The sequence below is a fragment of the Pocillopora verrucosa genome, chromosome 8 (assembly GCF_036669915.1).
Source record: "Pocillopora verrucosa isolate sample1 chromosome 8, ASM3666991v2, whole genome shotgun sequence".
Classification (NCBI taxonomy): domain Eukaryota; kingdom Metazoa; phylum Cnidaria; class Anthozoa; order Scleractinia; family Pocilloporidae; genus Pocillopora; species Pocillopora verrucosa.
The window spans coordinates 11,720,697-11,744,827 of record NC_089319.1 but is presented as its reverse complement, the minus strand read 5'-3'; the positions used below and the strand labels follow the sequence as shown (position 1 = coordinate 11,744,827).

Genomic DNA, 24,131 nt, shown 5'->3' with positions numbered 1-24,131 from the left:
AGAGCTGGTCTCAAAGGACTTCCCAATAAAAAACATATATAACGTGCTGAGTCCCAAACTGAGAACTCATGTACTTCTTTTTTGCCTATTTTTTTGCATTTGCAACAGTTTTCTATCAGTTTAAAATGATTTCTAGTCGTCAATTTGTGAGCTCTTTTTAAAGGACTCCTTGGCACCTTCCAACTATTTCTGGTTAGCCCTCTTGTCTCCATAACTCCGCTAATGGGTTTGCGCCCGTTACAGTCGATTGGATATTCCAAAGCATGATTTGAATTAAAAAAGCAGAGTCAAATTATATGCTGCATTGGCACGGCACTTAAAGAAAAACATTCTGCTAAGAGTCAAAGTATATCCAGTTTTGCTGACACGGAAGAAAAACAAAAACATGAAACCAGGAAGGAAGTTCAACACACATATCCCAGCGAGTTACCAAGATTTGAGATGGATGCTGGGTGTGTTTGTGCAAATATGATGCTCACAACTGCTAAAATTTGAATGACGATACAGTATTCGAGTTTGTCAATTAATCCTAGCCTCAGTCCTGGCAGACAGTTCTCTTCCGTGCAGAGAAATAGCATGTCTACGTCTGTGTTTCCTAGAAGATGCGATTTTCCAGAAAATCTAAAATTAAACTCTAAGAAGTAACTGTCGCTGAAACGGCAACGTCCAAGGATATTAATAATGCATATGAATAAGATTTAGAAGAGTATAAAATCAAGCAAAGCTTACCAAAGCTGCAGTGTAGATCATTCACAGTCAAGAAGATAACAACAACAGAAAGAGAACCAAGAAGAAACCGAAGAAAAGGAGACAACATGTTACAGGTAAGTCAGCAAACACGAATTCGCTCTGACGAAGGGCTAACGCTCGAAACGTCAGCTTCTAAATTCTCTTTACGTTATGAACTTAGTTTTCTGAATTACCCCGTTATACTTTCCAACCAACGCGGCACCACAGTTTCTGTAGAAATTTACCCCTTTAAACACAAATTGGGCATACTCAGACGTTTTTACCTTAACTTAATAAGTTCCAACATATTTGCTCTTTTTTACCTTGATTGGTTTGTACTCTTGGAGAAGGAATACTGAATGTGATCTAATTATAGAAAGTTGTTTATCGGCTATGATGAACTGAAAACCTTTAGTAGAGACACCTTTCTGAAAGTAGAGACACTAACAGTAAATTTCAAGCTTCGAACAAACTAAAAATTGAGCAGTCGTTGCAAATCCGTCGGAATCAATTTCATTTTGTCTTGTGTACAAAGAAAACCCCTAATATTTGCATTCTATTTTTGGTTTTAGCAACCAACCCTCATTAGGGATCATTTGGCCCTCATTTTGCTGTTGCTTTGTGCATCGACAACCTTAATATCAGCTACAGATTCCACCGCTAACAAAGTAAGTACTTGGAATTTATTTTATAAAACGGGCTAACAGCCCTCTCATCATGGTTATTTCCGTACGCGATGAAGTGTGCAAAAATGTTCCATTAGTCAACACGATGTTGTGCAAGCACTACGAGAGACATAATAATTTATACTGATATTTCCATCACTGCATATTTCAGGTTGTTGATTATGACGTCCAATTCAAAGAGTCTGGAACTCAGTACACCGAGAAAATCCAGGTGGACACAAATAAACAAACTGAATTGTTTAGAGTTCCTGCTCATAATGACGTGGATGGAAGCAATATATTGCACGACTTCAAGGCGGTAAGTTTGTCTCTTACGTAGAGTAGAAGACACAGTTGTCGTAAAACATTAGAGAACAAAAAAGGACAAAAGAATGAGGAAGACAATGGAAACGATTGGCTCATAGGCGGTGTTCTATCGTGAGGTGTACTATGACGTGTCCTCTACACGTCATCATTCTGTGACGGTTCGTGTATCCTGCTAATAAACAGTTCAAGAAAAATAAAGTGAATTTGGTTAGTTGTTTTGAAGTTCTTGTTGGAACAACATATGTATCATAAAAACGCTATTTTGCAAACACAACTTTAACGGCGGAACCGGAAAAAAGGACATTCACGCCTTAATGCTGCGTAAAGTATTTCCGCTTTCAGTGATTGAAACTCACTTCGTTCTCGTCTGCGTTAAACACAGAATATGAGTATGCTGATGTTACCAGACAAAAAGATCTGCTATCTTCTTCCTCTTTCCCGCGAGTTGCCTTCGCCAAAGAAGCTCGAAAATGACCTTGACCACGCCGAGGTAAGGACACGTAAGCTACTTTATGAGCACTCACTGTTGCATATTTTGGAATCTGTAGGGTTATTTTTTTTACGGACCATTCAATGAAAAACCAGTTATCCTCATCGGAAACGGTTCCCTTAAAAGTAAACGATAACGAAGATATATATCTAGAAACATATGTTTCGATAGCCAGCTTAAAGAATGTGAGTTTCCGCGAGGCTTGAAGCCTCAAGTCTTCCAATTCCTTTGCTGTATGTTCTATTTTATATCGCTCATGTAGATAGCGTCGGCAGATTTTATGTGAGGCTCGGCTGTAAGAAGACTGATTATAGTAACGTAAACTGATCGCATGAGGGAAATAACCTTTGTCTGACAGAAAAACTCTAGTGATGAGACTACCACCATTGACAGCAAGTGGGCTGTGGACAGTGAGATAACAAATCGATCCAGTCTGAGCGAAGAGTTAAAAAACTTCTGTCCAGACTACCCGATATATCGAGTCCACACCATGGAGAACGCATCTGCATCCGAAGAGACTGAAGAAGATGGTAAGAGGTGTAGTTAAAAACGACGCAATTGTACTAACCATTTTTAGCGAGATCCTCTCTCAGCTGCCCCATTCTGCGTAAGTCACATACTACCCCCCATCCTCCCTTCCCAAAAATTCCACTCCTTAACTTGTTTCCCGCGATGAAGAACCCTTTTTCATACTCTGTAGATTAAGCCCCAAATACAATGCATAGCGAGCCGAAGTATCGCTTTTTTCTTCAAAAATCAAAATTTACGAGATGTGATACGAAATGCTCACAAACACTTTCCTATACAAAAACTATCGAAGTCCCTCCATGATTTAAAACGATGATAAAATAATCCTAAACGCCATTTCCCTTTTCAACAGGAGCAAAACCTCGGAGTCGCCGATGGGTGTACTCACCAATTTACTACTCCAGAGTGTGTCCAGGTGGAAAAGGCTATTTGAGCTACTCCGACAGGTCTTGTTGCAGAAGAGTTGGTGGATACTGGCAGTTGCGTTATAGGGTTTACTCTCATACATGCTATTCTGTCCGCTATTGTTACAGGTGGTGGTGGTTCGGGTGTACTTGCCGAACACGGCACTACGTAAACTACGTGTATTGTTACGAATATAAATGTATGGTCTACTAAAACTCCACGAGGAAATCTGGCTCTTTTTACGTTAATAAACCATTGAAAATTAGGAAGCCAATGTTAGAGATCTAGTCGTAGACCTGACCTTCTGTTATGGATCAAGTTAAGAATTGGTTATATTCAGACAATGCTCAAGTTAGAACTTATCGAAATAAAAGTTAAATTTTTTAGGTGAGAGATAGCATTGCTTTGTCGGCAATTTGGTCTTTAAATAGTAACTTTACATTATGTAATTATTGATGGTTGGAGCAATAAGCTCCAGGATGTTTGAGTCAAAATGAAGAAACATTGAAACAAATGCATGTACTTCGTGAAATGAGGTTAAATAAAGTAAACAAATAAGTAAATATCGTGTGTGTTGACTTTGTTCATGATATTTCATGGACATTTTGGTTTTGTACTTTACAGCTATGAAATATAACAATATGCACGTCCGCGAAATGCTGCTGGATCGCCCCATTTTTAAGAAATAAACATTTTCTCTCTGAATATTTATTTTGAAGGCAATAAATCAAGACCCCATATTCTGAATTTACGATCGCAAAAAAATCAGCGACTCATTCAAAGCAATTCAAAGACAATAAACCTTTTTTTGGCGCAAATATATTTGTCCGGGGACATTATTTGTTCCGAGATGCGAAAACTGTAAGCTTTGAGGAAAAGTATTTGATGGATTTGATGGAAGGTTATCCACCATCATAAATTATTGCTGGGGTAGAATACTAAGCATGTACAACGACTGTGCCTCAGGAGATTTCGAAATAACTCGAAAAACGTTTGTTGTCGCTCCCTCATAAAGTAGTTACCTTGCTTTCAGCGAGGAAAGGGGAAAGTTGACTGTTAAATTTAACGTGTTAATTGTGTCTCTGAAAGCTGGGGTTTATTAATGTGCGAGACTAGCCAATAAGATTTACTTCCTTTAATGGAGTTGTTTATCTGAAATAATTATCGAATGCGTAATTAGTGAAAGGTTATATGCTTCTGTTGCCATTTAATTTCAAAAAATTATATATAATATAGTGGTTTGGTTTTATGTTATTACATTTATTATTTATTCCATTCTCAACTACAAATAATAACAAAGGAAAAATAAATGAAGGAAGATGTTATTCAGTGAATGACACAGGTATGCTCGGATAAAAAGAACTCCGACTGCTCTCAATAGGAGTCACTACAAGAAGCATCTAGTCGCATCCCAATTGTCCCAAGTATCTGCAATACATGACCAAATCTAGTATGAATTCCGTTTTCTCTGTGGTAAATGAAAAAAGCTTACTCATCCTTGTTTTTATTTCACTACTCACAGCCCCTGTGGCATGCTGATTTTTAAACTTGTTCGGAAACTTTCTATGTAGCTATGCTTTATAAGTAATGCTGTTTCAATTCTCAGCGTATTTGTAGATGCTGTTAATAAACCATGAAAAATTAGGAAGCCAGTTTTACAGATCTAACGATAGACAAGGTTCTAATATATAGATTTAGGCAAGCCTAAAAGCGGAACTCGCATTTTTTTTCCCGCACGTCTCTTCAACTAAACTAAAGCCCCTACTATGGATAAAGTGCGTGGTAATATTTATGGATTTTCATTCGCAACTTCTCCGTGTCCGTGTGGAGGACTGATTATAAGATAGTGCCCGTGGTACAGTTGGCCGCGCATGCTAAAAGTAGCACCTTGTACGCTCGGTCATCCGGTCGTACGGTCGTACATCCAAATTTTTTCGGCTTGATGGGTTACTACCATTTTGTATAATTATGGGGCTACACTCTGCGAGCTCCACTATAACAATAAAATAGGTAAATTGGTAAATTTCGTATGTTGACTTTGTTCAAAGATATTTTGGTTTCGTATATTAAAAATATGCATATTTATGATTCCCTCCAAATCGATGACTTTTCAGCTTTGACCTATGCTTAAAATGTTTAAAGAAAGCGAAAAACTAACGTTCCAATCGAATATATGAACATCCTAAAAGTGTTCAAGGTACTCCCCCAACAAAAGAATGAACGAGAAAATTCTAAAAGAGCCCGAGAAGCTAACGAAACAAACCAATGAAAGTGAATCCTAAAAGTGTGTGAGATACTGACTTAACAATAACCGATCAAATAGCAATTCTATATGAAAAGTAATTCACATTTGATGTAGGCAAAGCTCCAAGAAAGACCGGTTTGACAAATGAAAACGTTTCATTCCGTCGCAACATATATTTCTAAAAAACCAAAATGAAAAAAAAAAATTAATCAACAACCACGAGATGTGGGCTTATTTGCTCAGGACATTTGGTAACAAGGAAGCATATGACTGGCATCGTATGTTTTGTTTTGCAACTGATCGTCATCACCAGAAAGTGTTTTTACTGTATCCTTGCATCATTTGTTGAACATGAAAAAAAGTTTGGTGCGTGGACATTTTTCTCCATAAGATGGTGTTTTCTGATGAATTCGCTTCGTGAGCGAAACTCGAGTTATGTCTGATATAACAACTAAACAACGCAAAAAGTATTGAGTTGCTCTAGCCGCTTAAATTTATGGAAATTTGTATACCCGTAATCAAGAGAAGAACTGAGAATGCTACAATATCTGAATTTGATAGACTCATTTGCACGATGTAAAACTCCCAGTATTGAGCTTTTAAAACTTAATCATGTCATCATATCATGTACATATAAACATTGTATCACGCTATCATGCATAGTAGTTTCCCGTCAACCTCAATCTCAGTCAGTTCTGTTCTGTTCAAATACCTAACTGTAAATTAGACTATTGGGAGACGCTATTTAAAAAAGCTATATTAAAACACTCTCGAACAGTGGAGGTAAACACGATAAACCACAAACGCTAACGTTGTTTTCCTTCAAATTTAGCTGCCACCTCCTGAGAGGAGTTCTTACAAGAGACTCCAAAGTAGTTCATGGTACAAGAAGTTTAGAATTTTGATTTCACACAGATTTGTCTTGATTTATCCTTCCTTCTCTACTTTTGCTCAGTAATCCCTCAAATGAAGAAAAAACATTTTTAATGTGTCGCGTTTTATAAAAAAAGTAGAAATTATGTGATTCTACTTTATTTCAAACCAGCACGTGCTCCTCTTGTCTCTGGGTGACGGAGTGATGCACCTTTTTTCCTCCGTAAAAACATTTGCACACCTTGCGTGCCTACATGTCATGCACGATCAATTTGAAATCAAATGTCATCAAACATCCATATGTTTCAGCGAACAGTTAACATGTTGACCATCAGCTTCCTGCCGGATGTCTTAGACATGGGACTTACCTTGCCTTCAGCGATAATGGAAGCTGGACCTCATAGCTTTTTGGCGGCACATTACTTCACAATAATATTCATTGTTTTTTATCTTTGGTTTATTACAACTGTGTGACGGAATGAAGATATATTAGATCTCTTGCACCTTCACTGAAGGAAGCTATAGGTATTGTTAAAACATCCATTGCTGTTATACAGTATTTCTGCTTTGTTTTCTTGTCTAATGCTTACATTATTCTCATGTTATTGATGTTTTAGCTGACACGTACCTTCAATTACAAGACTTCCGTCTAAGCCCTTCCTTGTTTGATACATGATCACAAACATTCCTGAGGGTACTGACATTTTTCAAACACCCAACCTAGGTTGTTTGAAATGGGCTTGATTTGTGAAACTTGGGTGTTGACGAACTGACTTTGACGATGAATGTTTATTGACTGCTAAGACTCAGGAGTTAAAGCCTGAAATCTTCCATACATCATGTGTTGGCAATGATTAAGGCATCGATTAAGGCACTTAATATGTAGATGAATAAACATCGCATGGAGAGATATGTGTGCACTTTGCATAAAACCATGGGTGCAAAAAATACACACACCAGATAGTCTTTCAAGAAGTAAAAGAAAATTTTCATAATTTGAAGACCGCATCATGAAATTTCAGCAACATTTCAAAACTGAGAGTAGACTATCGTCGACGATAAATTCCATCCAGAGTCTCCATGCACTTAGCTGGGTATAGATATTAAAACAAGACTGTTATTTTATCGGATTCTCAGTGCTAAGTAAGAGTTAGCTCGTAAAGTTAGAAATGTGAAACGCCACGCGGTGCATGCATAGTATCAACTTTGAGACAAGACACCTGTTAATAACAACGTAAAGTAATTAGTGTGACAACATCAAAACACGGAAATACAGCACAGACCTCTTGCTGGTATGCAGTGTGTCAATGTTTTAAACAGTTTCAGTGCATTCATTGTGCAGTTCTGGGAATGTAATTTTCGTTGTTAATTGTTGAAAGGTAGTTTGTTCGAAAAAGAGGGCTTAAACAAACACATCAGAAAAAAGACTAAGTTTGAGTTCGAGACCGGCCAACCGTTAAAACTGAAAATGAGCTAAAAATAGTCGTGGACGTCTTAATATATTTCAAGAGGTACGAGTTGAAAATACAATCTAAAAATAAATAATCAATTTCCTTGTAAAAAATTAATCGCAACCAGAGGTGCGATTTTGCTGAAGCTGTGAAGCAACCCTCAAAAAATAGTTATAAAATACTGAACTCAAATTCCGCAGTAAAGCAGCAAGTCTTTATGACTACATATGCAAGTATCAGTTTAAACCGCAAACCACAGCTGGGAAAACTATACTGTTTATATAATTTGAAGACTTGAGATACTTTTACGTAAAGTGCAACAAATAGCTAATTTCACTACACATTACTGGCATTCCCACGCGCGATGAGGATCTGGGGTTCCAAGAAAGTTAGAATAACCACAGAGTACAAAGTGTAACTCTCGCTGAAACGGCAAAATCTATAAACAATGTATATGCATAGCACTGAGAACAGCATAAAAGGGAGCAAAGCCCAGCTTAGCTTCAGTGTACATCAGCTCCAGTTAAAAACAGACGAACATTAGGAGAGACAAGTCAGAAACGCAACAAAGTGGAACATAGAGGACAAGAATCATGCTTGATGTAAGTAAGCAAAAAGGGCCGGGAGATTGTCAAGTCATATTTCAAACACTCCACTTCCGTACTACAGGAATATATCAAGAGTTTTCAGAAACCTATTCTTAATTTAACCTGTTCAGGGTATACGTTCAGGCTTCCCTGAATGATATTGGAAAAATCTTTTCTGCTTCACTTTTGGAAACTGTCTGGAAAAAAAGGTATTAACAGTATACCCCACGTTAGTTTCTCAATTTAAGGCTTTCAGTACAAACAAAGTAACATTTGAACTGACTAGGGGCAAAAAATGACGTATTTTACAAAGCGCCTCACCATATTGACAAGAAGTGCTATCAAAAATTAATCTCCGCCCTTCTCGTTTTTTCCTTAGATTAAGAAAAAAAAAATTTACATATCCTTTTCTTTGTTTCCTTATGTTGTAGCAACCGACCCTCGTTAGCAGACATTTGGCGGTTGTGTTTCTTCTGCTTATTGCCACCGCAAACTTGACATCTGCGAGTCCTGTTCGTTCTATACAATCTCCTTCTAGGAAGGTAAATTATCTTCTTCTGAGTCGAATAGACGGTGACAGAAGGTCTAGAAGTAGTAGTAGTAGTATTAGTAGCAGTAGTAGTAGTACACTTTGTAGTTAACGAGGGTAACATTTGACAGTGATTAAAATGATGAAGTCGTGGCCTTCGCATGGTCTGGCAAGATTGCTTCACATATGCGACGAAGAGCATGCCCGTGCCTTTTTCTCTCTTTCCATTACCTATAACCTTCTTTTCAGCAGGCAGAGGTTTCGACGATTACTAAATTATTTAATTTCCAGTAAATTTTAACACAATTTCTTCCGCACTCAAACGGAGTTGTAGCGAATAATCCTTGCCTACTTGCAATGCAAAAACCAAGTCGTGAATTTGTATAATAAAAAGCCCAGTCAATACTCCAATTAGCCCCCAGGGTCCTCGTTAAACGATCTGAGTCAAGAGGCGGCTTCTATTTCGAAGAGGGCTTTTGTTTCTTCTTTGAAAGTTTTTGGTTCACTTTTGAACTGGTCTTATTCCAACACCAACTGCAAAATTGAACTTAATGCAAAACTTGAATGTATTTTTTCATTAGAAAGAGTAATTCTCTGTCCGTAAGGTACGTTGTAATCATACTTCCTGTTTTCATAAAGTTCCGGTAATTCTTAAGTTAATTTGCAACCTAAGCTATGCCGATGACCTCACTGACCAAAAGTTCCTATTCACTCACAGGGATATTTTTTCGAAAAAAGATAACTAGTGCGCCTCAAAATATCTTTTAAGGCTGCACATTTCGTTAAAAATGTATGTACTGCACTATACCGATCTCAGTAACTCGGCAATCAACTGTAATCAATACATTTTTTTGAGGATAGGGGGGTTAGCTTAAAATTTTAAACTGAAGCGAGTGCAGTGCACAGGCGATGCGTGCTAACGTTGCAAACTGTACGGCCAATATTATGCACATTTTAAAAAAAAAGTGAACTATAAACAAGACACTTTGTATATTTACGGTATCACAGGTTGTGGATTACAAAGTTCATATCAACGAATCTGGGGCACAGTACGACGAGACAATCAAAGTGGACACCGAGAAGCAAACTGAACTTTTTAAAGTTCCTGCCCATAATAACGTGGACCAAAGCAATATTTTGTACGACTTCAAGGCGGTAAGTCTGTCAAAGGTTATTGTGAATTTTTAAGGGTGTATTGAATCTGAGTAAATACACGAGGTTTCATTAAATCCCCAGTCAAATTTGGACAACCCGCTGAAAGCTCGAGTTAGAAAGTCTTGGCAAACACATTGTAAGCTAAGCTAAAACAAACTTATAGCAATACAGTGACTTGTTAAACCCTTTAACTCCCAAGATCGCATAAATAATTCTCCTAACTGTCTGCCAAATGATTCTTATCATGTTAGTTTGGAGAATTTGGTATCGGATCAATTAGTTATCCCAGAATTAACATTTTCCTTTATCTTTATCACTTGTCTGCATGATATTGTATAGATATAGTAAGGATAAATTCTGTCTTGGTCACTCACGGGAGTTAAAGGGTTAAAGATTTTAAAGATCCCCGTATGAGGGTCGAACGGGGCAGCGGTCCAGAAAAAAAAACGTTTGTCTTCGCGGGGCGGCGGTCCAGAAAAAAAAACCTTTGTCCTCGCGGTTGCGAGTTGAAAGAAGAAAGGACGAAAGAGAAAGACTAGCAATGTACTCGGCCCCTAGGTCATGACCTGGTGCCGATTATTTTTTTACGTCGCTTTTAATCAGTCAACAAGTTATTGTTATCGAACATATTTCTCGAGTAATTATGAGCTAACGCGTATGATTAAGTCGTCATCATTTAATTATTCCTTGTGTTAACAAGAGTAACTGAAACTAAAAATGATCAGTCCCCACCACCAGAATGGAAATGTCCATTCTGTCTAACGATTTATACTTCAGTGTAACTTCGAGACAAAGGACTAAGTGGCATTTGACTTCCTACAACTAAGTATCTTTTCTCGTGAAAACAGAATATGAGCATGCTGATGTTACCCGGTAAAAAGATCTGTTATTATATGCCACTGTCAGCAGAGATGCCTACGCCAACAAAACTCGGAAGGGATCTTGATCAGACCAAGGTGAGGGCACATTCCCTTTTGAAAAAATTATGCACCGGTGTAATTTCAAACTCGCAATCTTCGGATTATTCGATCACAATCTTCCTTTCAACTCTCTTAAGGGTATGGCACTCACCGTCTTCATTTATTATGACGGAATGCCGATAACTGATTGGTTCTTCACTGCTGGTCATTCTTTGCGACCCTCGTTACGATTGCTACCCTTAGGATAAATCTTCATAATGCATTTCCGAGAATTGGTTGGGTACTCTTTACTATTTGTCCCTTTAGCAAAAAAATTCAGAGAATTGGAATTCATGGAAAATACAGATATTGTTAAAAATTTTCCCCTCCTAGCTAGCTTTGCAAGGAATCCACTGCATTCAAGAGTCTTTTATGATTCCTTTGTTATGCCATTTTACGAAATATGAGTTACAGAACGCCACAATGGCCTTCACGCGGTAAAAGGTTTCTCGCCGCTTTGAATCTACTTAAATATATCATCTAATTGCAGAGGATGGTCGACGACAGGACGAAAACGATTGATAGCAAATGGACAGTGGATAATGAGATTACCGATCGGTCTGTGCTGAGCGAGGAGTTGGCAAACTTTTGTTCAGAATACCCCATATACCAGGTCAAATTCTTGGACGACTCCGAGACTTCTACTACGATTCATACAAAAGGTAAGATAAGCATTATTAAGTTACATATGGGATTTTCGCTGAACAAACATTTCGACAATGAAAGTCTGCCAATAGCAACCTCCAAAATTGAATTTCATTATTCGAAACTAATTTAACAAAGGATAAAACCGACTGTGGCAAGAATATCGAAGACAGAAAGCTAGAAAGTACTTTTTAAACCATCCAGCTTAAACGAAGACAAATTTTGCAAAGATTTATATCAAACTTCTTCTCTGTAATTAAGTGAATACTTATACAGTTACGATTTTCGGATTTTCCGTGCAAGTAATTGTGCCCAGGAATTCACAAGTATTCCTCCAATATATCTCATCATTTTTAAATAATAAAAAACCAGTCTTAAATAAAAAGCTTCTCAACTAATGATAATACGACCAAACTAATCCTACATCGGAGAAAGATGTTTTTCGTCTTGTCACACGCGTGAGGCAAAGAAAAAATTCTGATTTCTCAAGAGGAACTAAAAATTTTTTCTTTGTTCCACGCTCCTGACAAGACAAAAAAAACATCATTCTCTATTTCTTTACCAAGCTCAAAACTTTATTTCATTTAATCATACATTGTTGCTTTTTCACTTTTCAACAGGAACAAAACATCGCACTCGTCGCAGTTCAGAATTTCCTCCCATTGGTGTCTCTGTTTTGTGCCCTGGTGGAAAAAGCATCGTTACTGACGGGGACGTAAGTTGGTGCAGTGACATCCAGGGATGTTGGAGACAAGTATACAAAGTTCATTCCTATTCATGCTTTCAGACCGTACGCTGCTTCTCATGGGGCTGTGTTTACCTTCACTTCACGCAAGAAGTGTATTGTTTGGAATATCAGTGTAAAGAAGACACTTCTCATCATATTGATAATACAACTGCCTGATGAAGACAGTTATAATAGCAACGATAGTAATTCATTTTCATAGTACTCATAACTTCACAGTTTAAGACGCTCAGCCGTTATATCATCAACTGTCACGAAAATAGAAAGATATATGGTAAAAATGAGATGGTAATTCAAAATTGTAAAGTTTTTTAATCTAAGGATATAGGGTGTTTGTTCAACCAAATTTCTTATGCAGTTGTGTAAATAAACGTGCATTTCTTACCTTTCGTTTGAGAAAGAAAATGCGACTTCAGTAAAACGTTCTGACAACTTCTACAGCCCTTCATATGCAACTCTGACTGTTTGTGGGCCGCCATATTGGATTTCTTTCGCACACTGTGCGCCAGTCTTACTCTTCCACGCGGGTTTCCCGCTAAACAGCCTACCTTGCGCCGCAGAAATGATCGGGAAATAAAGAAAGTGATATTCAAAAGCAAAAAGATACAGAACTCGGTTATTACGTTTTCCTGTCCTTAGTCCTCACTGGAGTCATAGTAGTATTTTAATCCTCTGCTCAAGTGAAATCTCAAAATGATCATGGAGTTCTTGTTCTATACTGCTATTTTTTCCGGCTAAGTTTCTCATCGTATTGCAGGTGTTTAAAGCACAATTTGGACTCAAGGAATAACTTTTGAGCAAATAATAATTAGTAATGTCAATTACTTGTCACTTGGTTGGCCGTTTTAAACCAGAAAGAGGATAATTTTCGTGTTCGCTTTAAGGCTGCAAAATAAAGTTGAGAGGTATACTATTGCTCGAGTTGGTCAGATATTTCACTAGTGCGGTAGTAAGCTCTTGGCAAGTGCGCCTCATTCTGAGTTGAGTGTGTTCGTACTTCCTCTTCCGTTCTCACTGTAATCGAGAATTTACCCGTGATAACTCATTACCAAAAGCCTAAACTTCCAGGTACCTTAGGTAGAGTTAAGATTTGAACAGAGGCGAGAAAAAGGGTCGAGAAGGAGTGGGAGCCTTAGCAACCTGTGAGGCATCACTGGAGGGGAGTGGGAGGGTCGTCAAACGTCCATAGGGTGTGCGTGGAAGCCAAAGCGATAAAAAAATAGGATGAAACAAACTCTTTGAACCAGACGGTGATGATAAATGCAAATGTGCCTCCCCTCTTCAACTATATCTCAAGGGAATGTGGGGTGTCTTTTCTTAATGGTATCAAGGAGATATTACAGAGAGCATTTGATTAAGCTGAGACTTCGCAAGCAAAGATAAGCAACTCCTGATAACCAAATGGCTAGTACTCGGAATACCGATCGTAGATTCTCATTGGCCGTGATATCCTGAGCAAAGACGTTCACAACGTCCTACCCTCATAATTGAAAAGGTTTGTAAAGAGGGAGCGTGGACTCGAAATATTCCATCCCGGCATTAGAGTCAAGCGATAATTTTAAGGTCACCATGCGCTTGCGGCATAAAGTTCTTGAACTTGGTAGTGAGATGGAGATGCCAACCTCAACTTACTGATAAAAAATGAGGGTCTGTTAAATGCCTTTTGAAATTAAGGCACTTACAAGGTAAAATACATTGCGTTTTAGAGTGGATGTGTTGTTGCTATGATAACTAAGTTGAAAAATAAATGAGGCTTTCTTTGTTACCAATTCAGTGAAGACAAAGGAGTTTCGTAGTTTGGCATATCAAAGTGGTGCTTAAAAATTACACAACCGATTTAAGCCACCCTAACATCGATGCACAGTCCAATCTCGTGGAATCAAGGGGCTTCCTGTAACCAGTTCTCTCTCAAAATCTTGAAGCTATAATCCCCGTTGGATGAAACACATTATGTTGATTTCTCTTGAAAATCTGGAGTCATATGTAAACAAAATCCCGCAATTTGTATTTCTCTCGACTCTTATTACCTGCCTAATCGCTAAGTACCAAGTACCAGTAAGCGTCGACGGTAGAAGGTTTGAAAAACCTACACACCCGCTAGAACCCTTAACATGGTTTTCGATTCTCTTACTTCTTCCAGGGACTAAAACCAAGCAAATAAACACACCAAACAAGCCAACTCTTTATAGAAAATAATATTTTAATCTTGGTAACCATAAAATTATACAACATTAACATAGAATTTACAAATATATTATACGTCTATATACAAACGAAACGCCAATTCTCTGGCACTCCGAGGGGGTAGCTAGCCCTTTATTCTTTTATAATATTTAAAAATCATTTCTGAATATAAAACATTCAGTATTAAAAGTACAATTTCTCTATTAAAAACGGTAAGAATTTTTGAGCATTTAAGGGTTCACTCGTTCTACTTTGCCCACGACTTTTCCATCATATGTAGGTAAAACAGTGCTGTCATCTTTAACTTCTTCCCAAACGACAAGACAGTCATTGTCTTTTGTCATACTTTTAAAAAAGAATCTGCAAAGAGGAAAAGGTAATCTAAATTCAGTTTACAAAAAACATCGTGAGGTAAGATCACTCTTTCATTGTTTCAGATACATTAAAATGGCTCATGGGATCACACATTGACTTTCTTGAAAGAAATAACACATTTGACCAAGCACAAAGCACCAATAGAACCAAACAACACAATGGTCAACAACACAACCACAGGTTTCCTAAGTAACAAGGTGTGGGAGAAAAAATGCTGCCTCTTGCTAGAAATTGTATGAATTTTGTTCCAATTTTCCAGAGTTTGAAAAATTCACTTGCACTCTACAGCAATTTTGAGCAAGTTCTCTCCTGCACTTGAGGCGTACACCATGTCAAAAGCTAATTTTCTCAAAGTACACTTTAAAGTGATCAGTTTTAGAGGTAAAATAAGTGAATCAGATGTAACCTCCATCAAACTATCCTCAGAGAATCAATCAAAAATATGCTGCTGATGTTTCAAAGACCTGAATTCTAGTCTGTTTGCCCATTTCTTTTCAAAGATACTGATAGATGATAAACAAGTTCAGTGTTTTCTAGCTGGCAAATGAAACTTTGGCAAAAACCTTGCCTATACCAGGCTCTCAGTTTACTTTACTCTGTGGCCAACTCACTTTCATTTCCAACAATTCACAGCAGATGAGAATATGTGCCACAAGTGTCGCATTCAGTAGACCTGACCCTTTACACCCAAAATTTAAATATAATTCTCCAAACTGTGCTATACATTTCTTATGATTTTAGATCAGAGAACTTTTTGTTTAATCAAAGAATATCCCCTAGTTGATATTTTTCTTACCTCTCTTTACCTATCTACTTAAAAAATGTACAAATATTGTAAGGAGAAGTTCAGTTTTGGTCACTGCTGAGAGTGAAAAGATTAGGGAACATGAGCCTTTGAGGGATTCACCTTACCTGTAAATTCCTTTCCTTGGTGGTAACAAAGTTTTAAATTGTCCAAGTGTCACAGATTTTTCAGGAAGTGAAGTTCGATAAGGAATGGGTTCTCCCCATAAGTAGTAAGTGATTATTAATGAACCATGTTTATCCTTCTTTTTCAACACTGATCCACAAAATCCACTGTCCTTACATGTACTTATAGAATCAGCCTGTGATACAGATGATTTCCCAGTCACAGATGATGCAGCCTTGTAATGTCTTTCATGTGGAAAACTTGGAGACTGCCCATAACTGGAGGAGTCTTTGGCAGACCAACATAATGATGCACTTGTTTTTTCTCTGCAGGATGTGGTTTCAAAATCTGATCCTGCTTGAAACCTACATGAATCAAATTTTAATTGTGTTCAATAAAAACAGAAGGTAGAGGAGATCTCTACACACTACACTTAATTCAGGTAGATGCACTTCCAACAACAATAAGTTGAAGGCCTGAACTTCGGTTTTTTAAAATTTACTCAATACTTGCATTTGTTAACAGTGGGAGATACGCTGTTGTGTGATGGTAATAACGTTCAAACGCTGGTCTGATTTTTGAGTTGTGTTCATGGGAAAGACACTGAACTCAAATGCCTCACCTCTCTCCTACCAGACATATACATGGGTATCAATCAACTGTCAAGGGAAACCCCCCCTCCCCCCCCAAAAAGTCCCCTCGTGTATAGATTTGTGGGGGTGGGGTGGGGGTGAGGAACCAAAAACATAAAAATTCATAAATGTAAACAGTTGAAATCACAGTTTGGTTTCATGCCTACCTTTGCTTTGCATGATTCTTAGATCGCCTCTCCCCCTCTTTTGCCACATCAATTAATCTCTTTCTAGTTTCTTCCAAAACAGATGATGCATGAGGTGCTGGAAGAAGAGGCATCATGAGATCAGAGGCAATGGGTTGTCCAGGTAAATGCAGGGGTAGATTCTTCTCTGAATGTCTAGTGGAAGACGTGGTCGACTGCTTACCCCTCGAACTGTTTCTTGAGGAGGGAGAATGATGGCGATGGGACTTAGACTCTTTTGAGCCCTGCTGAGCCTGTTCCCCTTCCTCCATCCATTGTATAATGCGATGATGATTAACAGTTAGGAAAGGAATGTCATCATCCCTGCGTTGAGGACGAGCTTCCCACTCGCTACCATCTCTAACAGCTGGCTCACTTGATTGGGGTTCAATCACTGCTTCTTTCTTCTCTGAACCAGGTTTCTTAGACTGCTGAATTTGTTGTGGTTCAACTTGCAGTCTGTATGTATCAACAGCTACAGGTGCTGAGGCAGTGGGAGCAGCAGCAGTTTCCTCTCCAGCTACAGGCTTGTCATTATAATAAGGTTCCTTGAAAGAAGCCACAGCTTCCTTGGCCATGGTGGTAAGGTAGAGTTTTTTCTTGTTCTCTGTGTTGTCAATTGCTTGTTGGAGAATTGACTTTCTTGGTGCCTAAAACAATGTAACAATTGCATAAGACAACATAGAATTGCTCTTGTTCTCATTACACACAGCGGCCATGAGGCAATGAATATTTGTTCATCATAATACCACAATTTGCTACAGTTGTACTACACACTATTAAATTAATGTGCAATATGAAGAGAGCTATCTTAAGCATTCGGGTTTCATCCATTCTGATTTTCTGCGATTGGCAAAATCTTTAAATTTGTACCAAACACATGATAAAAAATCTAATTTCATGTAACACAGTGACATTCAATCATACCTCACAGTGAATTGCCAAGTTGTGAGCTTCCCTTTCACCTTGTTCTCTCTGAATCTTGACTTTCTCTAGTCTTTCAATCAATATTTTGGCAAATTCTTCCGGATTTTTGGTTGCATTACAAACCTCTTTAGGAATTCTCTGGGTACGCTGAAGAAATAAGTAGAGTCCAATCATTACTGCTATTAATCATTCACCATAGCACAATTTTTTTGCATAACCAAATACATGGACCACTGCAAGACTTTGTTTCACAAAGTTCCATCTCTCAAATGTTTATCATTTCTTTCAAGAATGAATGGGCTTTGTGCCAAGAACATTCAACCTTAACACAAGTTGGAACAAGTTTACTTACAAAAAAATTAAGATAGGCACCTAACTACTGTCTGGGAAGTATAGTATGGGTTTTAGCCCCATCCACTTTTTTCCCCCCAACATTTCTTTCTTTAGTTGCTAATCATTTCATTATTTGTTCATTTATATATTTTTAATGTTGAGGTGCCTTTTGTTATTCATGACAAAAGATTGTAATACCAGGAACAACACAAACCAAGGAACAAATATTTGTCAATCTGACCAGTTGCATAACATGGAGTTAAGAGTACATCAAAGGATTTACTTAAGTGAACACCATTTCAACAATTCCCCAGTATCTTTTTCTCATTCAAATAATGCTGTTTTTGTATTGGTCCATTGACATGCAAATGTTTGGTCAAGCATTTCAATAAGGACAAAACAAAATAAGAGGCTACAATGCAATACTTCTTAAAACATGATCACTGAAAGGGCTTCCCTTTGTTAATTACTTTTCACTCTCATTCAAGAAACAACAAAGTCAGTCAGTAATTTTGAATGCATATATTTACAAGACAGAAGTAAACAAATTAATTGATCATGATCTTGAAGTTCCTGTTCAGTTCCAGAGGACTTTTTCTGATGTACTTCCATGTGCACCCAGAAACAAAAAAAGTTACATAATTACTTACCGGAACAAACTGCATCATCGGAAGACTATCATGAAAGCCAAATTTCTTACTACGTGCTGAGCACTTCCTTCGGCCACTACATCTGGATGATGTATCGCTGAAAACAATCGATGAAAGAAATTACATGAAGAATAGCAATTCGAAGTATAAAATATTTAAGAATTCAAGACCAGGAGAAAAAAAATGACCATTTCATCCCTGCATGCATCAAATCATGACACTAAAAGAAACAATAACCACCCTAAGAAGTTTTGATTGGTTCATGAATTCTCCTTTTAGGTACCAAGGAAATGAATGAAAAACAGTACAGAGAATATGAATAAGGGGGGTAAAAATCTTTAAAAAACTATGCTGCTGTGTCAGTGGGAGAGTATAACAGGGTAATTTAGTATTATCAGCTAGGTTGATAACGTTAATTAGCCACCCTTAAGAGTTCTAAGGCTTTTAAACTCTTTATGGTGGCCAATTTACATTATCAACTCAGTTGTCAATACTCTATTACCTTGTTATGGAGAATATGGATACTGATTTTAGGATGCGAAGGTTTAAAATACAAATATGAAATAATTGACTTACTCAGTCAAACAACTATCAGTTGTCACTGAGAGGGTATCTTCTGTCATAGCATCGCTTGATAGACTCTGGTTTTCTGATTCAATCCTCGATCCCACAGGTGCTGTTGGGCAGTGGTATGGTGACAATAATTTATTCATGGGAACATTTAATAAACACCTGTGGATATCAAAGCATAAACAGTAAATAATTTATTCAAAGACATAACCTGAAGTACCCATAGTCCCTTGAACTTTCACCCCTAAATTCCCAGAACTGATTAGCTTGTAACTTCTCCCAAGAGTATCCGTACATTATACAGCAAACAGGTAGTGAGAATACTCAAACCCATCAGGTTCAATTTATTACCTTGATTGGACACAAATTCTTGTAATTAATTTACAATAAAATGTGTAGTAGCCAGAGGGGAGAATTGACCATCAGATCTAGGGAGTTAAAGGGTTAACATGACTGGAAGCTGAGTACAACATGAGTAGCAAACTAAGTAATTTGCTTCAAAACACAATACATGGATCTATTCAACAAACATTCAAAACACTTTACCTTGTTTGTGGGGTTAAAAAAAAATCTAAAACACTTGACATTGGGGTAGAAATAATCAAAATTAAAGAACATCCTACTAATACTTGCGCTCTGACCACTTGTCTAAAAATTTTTACTTCGCAATTTTTTGTCCTAAATCAAATGGACTTTTGCACTGAAATCTAAGGTATCTACGTCACATTGAGAAAAGAAAAGCAAATTCAATATTTACAGAACTATATATATATATACATCATTATTTGAACTATCTGTTAAGTGCTGAAAAGCTTTGCATAAACAATTTCCAGCACAGAAATCTTACAAGATTTTGACCTGAAACTGTCACAGGACTCTTCTCCTTTCATTTTACAGAAATATGATAAATAGAAGAAGAAGCAGCATTTCCACAACCGTAAAAATAACAAAGTAAGAAAAATAGTGAAGTTGTCATGTCCCAAAACAAAACACATAACTTTCTGATGGAAGGTTGAACACCCTGAAGAAAAGTCAGACTTCAATGAAGGAGTAGTTCCTACTTATTGCCCTCAGGCTAGCTTGCATAAATCAAAAGATACTGCATAGTCACACGACACAAAAACAAAACTATGAACTGTACAATTTCTACACAGAACAATAAATTGGAATACAAAAGCTGCATATTTAAATGTTCAATAGGGCATATTTAAATGTTCAATAAGGCATATTTAAATGTTCAATTGGCATTAAAAGTTATAAATGACATATCGAGAGTGCTCTTAAGCCAAAAAGTGATTATTTTAAAAAGACCCACATGCAAATTCCTGCTCAGCAACTACACTGCTTTGGCATTTAAAGCACTGGCTTTCATATGAGAGGTGTCATGAAGGTAAGGCAGTATGATTATCCTAGATTTTGAACAAAACCAATCCATAAACCTACTCAATTGCAAGTGCTTAAAGAGCAGCTCTTAGGAAAGTACTAAAATTCAAGAATGCAAAAAGAGTGAAAAACAAAAGAGAGACAAATCAAGAACACAGCGAACTTGTTGACCCTTTGGGAACAAAAACATCCTTCTTAAGATCTGTGGTCATGCTCTGGTGAATCTCAAGAACAGAAACAACTTCTTTGAAAGTACAAAATAAAAAGACAAGACTTTGTAAACAGTAATTGCAATTAAATATGCTTCAAAGGCACTTGTGCTTCAGTTCATGAAATACGGAAACCTGCTAAATGGCACCTTTACAACTATTTCAATGCCATACTCTGTTTTCCTCCATTATACACCCTCAGATCAACTTTGAACATACTGATTGGTTCTAGAATGTATAAAGATCAAAGTTGACACGTTTTGTGAATATTTCTTAGCATTCTTTGACAGCTAAAAAGCAAATGTTTATGCATGTTTGCATAGACTGAGTTTACCATTTTAATGCAAAGGATTTATGGGAAGCTCATTAACCTTTCTTTCAGATGTACGCTGGAATTCATAAATTTGAAATGCAATAAACAGCAAGAGGAATATATGACATCGATATGAAATCAAATGCCACAACAGACAAGTCTTGCACGAGAAACAGCAATCAACTCGCTAAATCAAATTTCTTCAAGTTTCATTAACCCGATACCTCTTCTCGAGTGTCTGTGCACCGCTGGAAATTGCTGCACAAGAATTCACACCCTCTCAAAATTACAAGTACTTCTGACCAAATAACAGAATACACAAGTAACATGTTTACTAGCACAGAATGAGAAATACTTTAAGACACTGACTAAAAACTAGGAGAAGAATCGTGGCGCATGTTTCCCTTGGAAAAGATTTGATCACGATGGAACACTTGATGGATTTAACAGATTTTGAAGCGATCATTTCAAGGGATATCCTAAAGCCTCGCCTAAACTGAAAATGTCATTTGTTACACAAAACAAAGTGCTGTCGAATGGACTCCGAAGTTTGTTGATCGATCACTTGTGTTTTCTTAAGCAGCGCGAGTCATTCGCTGGAGCGTACAAACCATTGAGCTCGGAAGAAATACAATGAGATTCGATTCAAGAGAATGACAATTACTCTAGTCGATTTGACGACTTCTAATTTTATCTGGGGTCAAACAACTTAAATAATATCACTCGCACATTTGAATTGGCACCGCAACCGGCCACTTGCTTTAGTCCAAACTCTGAATCCAAAACAATTCAAATATAAATACCAAGCACTGCTTCACAAGCTATGAAATTCTTAGCACTTCCGATAACAATGTATAGATTCCTTAGAAATTAAAAATTGGTTCAATTAGCCGGGCGTGCAGCATAACATTCAGTTACTATTGAAATGTTCGCTGCACGAGAACTTGACAAAGTTCTAATATAAACTTTGCCTTTTCAAAAGCTAAATCAAATGCTTGACAAGAGATGCAATATCCCTTTCTATTAGCGATCTTGACAATTTTAGCTATAATCTCAATCGCGGCACCGAAAATAAATTCCCTCCACTTGGCCGCTTTCATTAACTACAAAGTCGGTAAGATTATCGTTTGAAAACAACAAAAACTAAATTGCAATAACATTGCTTAACGACGGCCCAATCGCCTTCCGAAAACATTGAATGTAAATTGCCGCTGATAACTATGCACTAGAGCTGTCAGGCAACTCAATGAGGTATTTCAAGTGTAGAAATCCAACAAAGTAATTGCAAGAACGCTCCAAACGAAAAAGCGGTCTGTTATGGTTGGAGTTGAGCGAGTAACTTACCGCGCATTGTGTTCATCGGAACCCGATCTCTTCGCACAATAAGGCAATCCCTTCGCACTATTGTGATGTTGCTCAAATTCAAATTGGACTCCATCATCCTCAATCTCGTCAAATCCTAAAACTTTTTCCTCCGGAAGAGGCGGTAAATATCCACCGTGAAATCTGGCCGTATGTGTAAAGCGTTCACAGATCCCTTGTGGGCTTTCACCGCCGCTCTGAATGCACTCCTTATAGAAAGTTGTGTTCAAAAACCTCGGGTAATGATTATTTTTCAAATTCACCATTATTTCGGATAAAGCCTCCTCAAACAGTCCACAATCCATAGGCTGATCGTTAACATGCTGCGCAATTTTCGTTCTCGTTGTGTTGCTGACTTCTAAAGCATTCTCAGGGAAAATAAACTTCTGGAAAATCGCTTTGGCGGTCGTCCGCATCTCATGAGAAATCGGTGCCATTCGCTTGAAAGACTCGGACGCTCGCCAGAAATCTAGGAGAATTTCGGAATTCTCCTGCTTTAGAAACTGATAAAATGAGTTAAATCCTTGGCAATCCATAAGCATATCGTTCAAAGAGGTGGGCCATCGCTCGCATTGAGGAGTAGAGGCAGCGCTACCCTCCGGTTCATAACCCAACGGCGCAAGTTTCTCTTCGTCTGATTCCAGTCCTGAATAACCTTGCGTAGTAGTCGATTCCTTTTTGGAAACCCTTCTCGCTGTCATTATAGGACTAGAAACAAACGAATCTGACTTCAAAGAAGCCACTGATTTTCCTTTGGAACGCTCACTGTCGTTCGAATCTTCGCCGGTTGGAGGGGGCCGCATAGTTGTGGGGCAGTCTGCCGCTGATGATCGCGCCTGTAATATTTCACGTGTGGTAGATTTCTGTTGTGATTCTTTAAGACCATAATAAACCTTTCTAGGGTCTCTGGCGAGCATTTGCTCCGAATCCATCGCTAAGAATCGCGGAAGACTGCAGACCGCATTCAGCCGAGATGAGCGCACAACCTGCTTTACAGTCGTTCGTCGGATCTTTCTAAGAGAATGCCTCGCAGAGATCAAAAGTACGCCGCGCTGAGCCCCCAAAGCAAATATTCAAATACATATATCACTCGCGACGCTCCGTTGAACTGCTCAGAATGTCCCTAGCAGCCGATCGCTGAAAAAACCTGAACAAAATATGGCCACACGATCGAGGATTTTGCCGTAAAGGTATTGATCTTGAAAGGTTTCTAGCGCGAGAATGGTTTCGCAGCTCTCTACAGCGCTCCGCATTTACTTCTAAGTGTTTTCAAGTGCGGTGGGCTTGCAAAACTACTTCAAAAGATGCCGCTCAGCAAAAGGCGGCACACAAACGATCAATCCCTCGGGAGAGAACGTCACAACGGGCTAAGAGACCGCACCAATCAGAAGACGCGTTTTGGTGCCCCGGGTGATAGCACGTGCTTCATGCCAACTTCACACATGTTGACGATGGGTTTAATTAAGCGCAGCTGGTTGAATCTTTTCTGATTGCTTTGCAATGAGAGGTACTGAAAACCCAACGAGTCGGGACCGATCTGGCTATAAGGCGGTTCTTTTATGGCCATCTCGCGAACTTGTTGGGCCGCATATTCACTCTGAGCCATTGTGTTCCGTGCTAAATGAAGATTTAGCGCGGTGAATCGTCTTAACCACAAAATGAATTAAATGCTCTCATTACCAATCTTGGATAAGCAAAGAGCGGCAAGTCAAAAGGATATCAATGTCAATCAAATTCGACAAGTGAGTTCTGGTGATTGTTTGGT

At 38.1% G+C, this 24,131-nt stretch overlaps 3 protein-coding genes across 3 annotated transcripts; 2 read left to right on the top strand and 1 right to left on the bottom strand.

Annotated features, from left to right (window-relative positions):
* Window positions 1-329: 329 nt before the first annotated feature.
* Window positions 330-3,681, top strand: LOC131787288 (uncharacterized). The gene is made up of 6 exons (XM_059104385.2): window positions 330-824; window positions 1,302-1,397; window positions 1,567-1,713; window positions 2,104-2,211; window positions 2,570-2,741; window positions 3,092-3,681. Exons 1-6 carry the CDS (start codon window positions 816-818, stop codon window positions 3,355-3,357), a joined length of 798 nt encoding a protein of 265 aa, XP_058960368.2. The 5' UTR covers window positions 330-815; the 3' UTR covers window positions 3,358-3,681.
* Window positions 3,682-6,538: 2,857 nt separating this feature from the next.
* On the top strand, window positions 6,539-12,696 carry LOC131787282 (uncharacterized). Its single transcript, XM_066171370.1, has 6 exons — window positions 6,539-8,315; window positions 8,732-8,842; window positions 9,838-9,984; window positions 10,833-10,940; window positions 11,434-11,605; window positions 12,209-12,696. Exons 1-6 carry the CDS (start codon window positions 8,307-8,309, stop codon window positions 12,490-12,492), a joined length of 831 nt encoding a protein of 276 aa, XP_066027467.1. The 5' UTR covers window positions 6,539-8,306; the 3' UTR covers window positions 12,493-12,696.
* Window positions 12,697-14,513: 1,817 nt separating this feature from the next.
* Window positions 14,514-23,667, bottom strand: LOC131787285 (axin-1-like). The gene is made up of 7 exons (XM_059104381.2): window positions 22,349-23,667; window positions 19,106-19,261; window positions 18,530-18,626; window positions 17,547-17,693; window positions 16,602-17,269; window positions 15,805-16,167; window positions 14,514-14,877 (listed from the first exon to the last, which is right to left on the bottom strand). Exons 1-7 carry the CDS (start codon window positions 23,296-23,298, stop codon window positions 14,748-14,750), a joined length of 2,511 nt encoding a protein of 836 aa, XP_058960364.2. The 5' UTR covers window positions 23,299-23,667; the 3' UTR covers window positions 14,514-14,747.
* Between the last annotated feature and the right edge of the window lie 464 nt (window positions 23,668-24,131).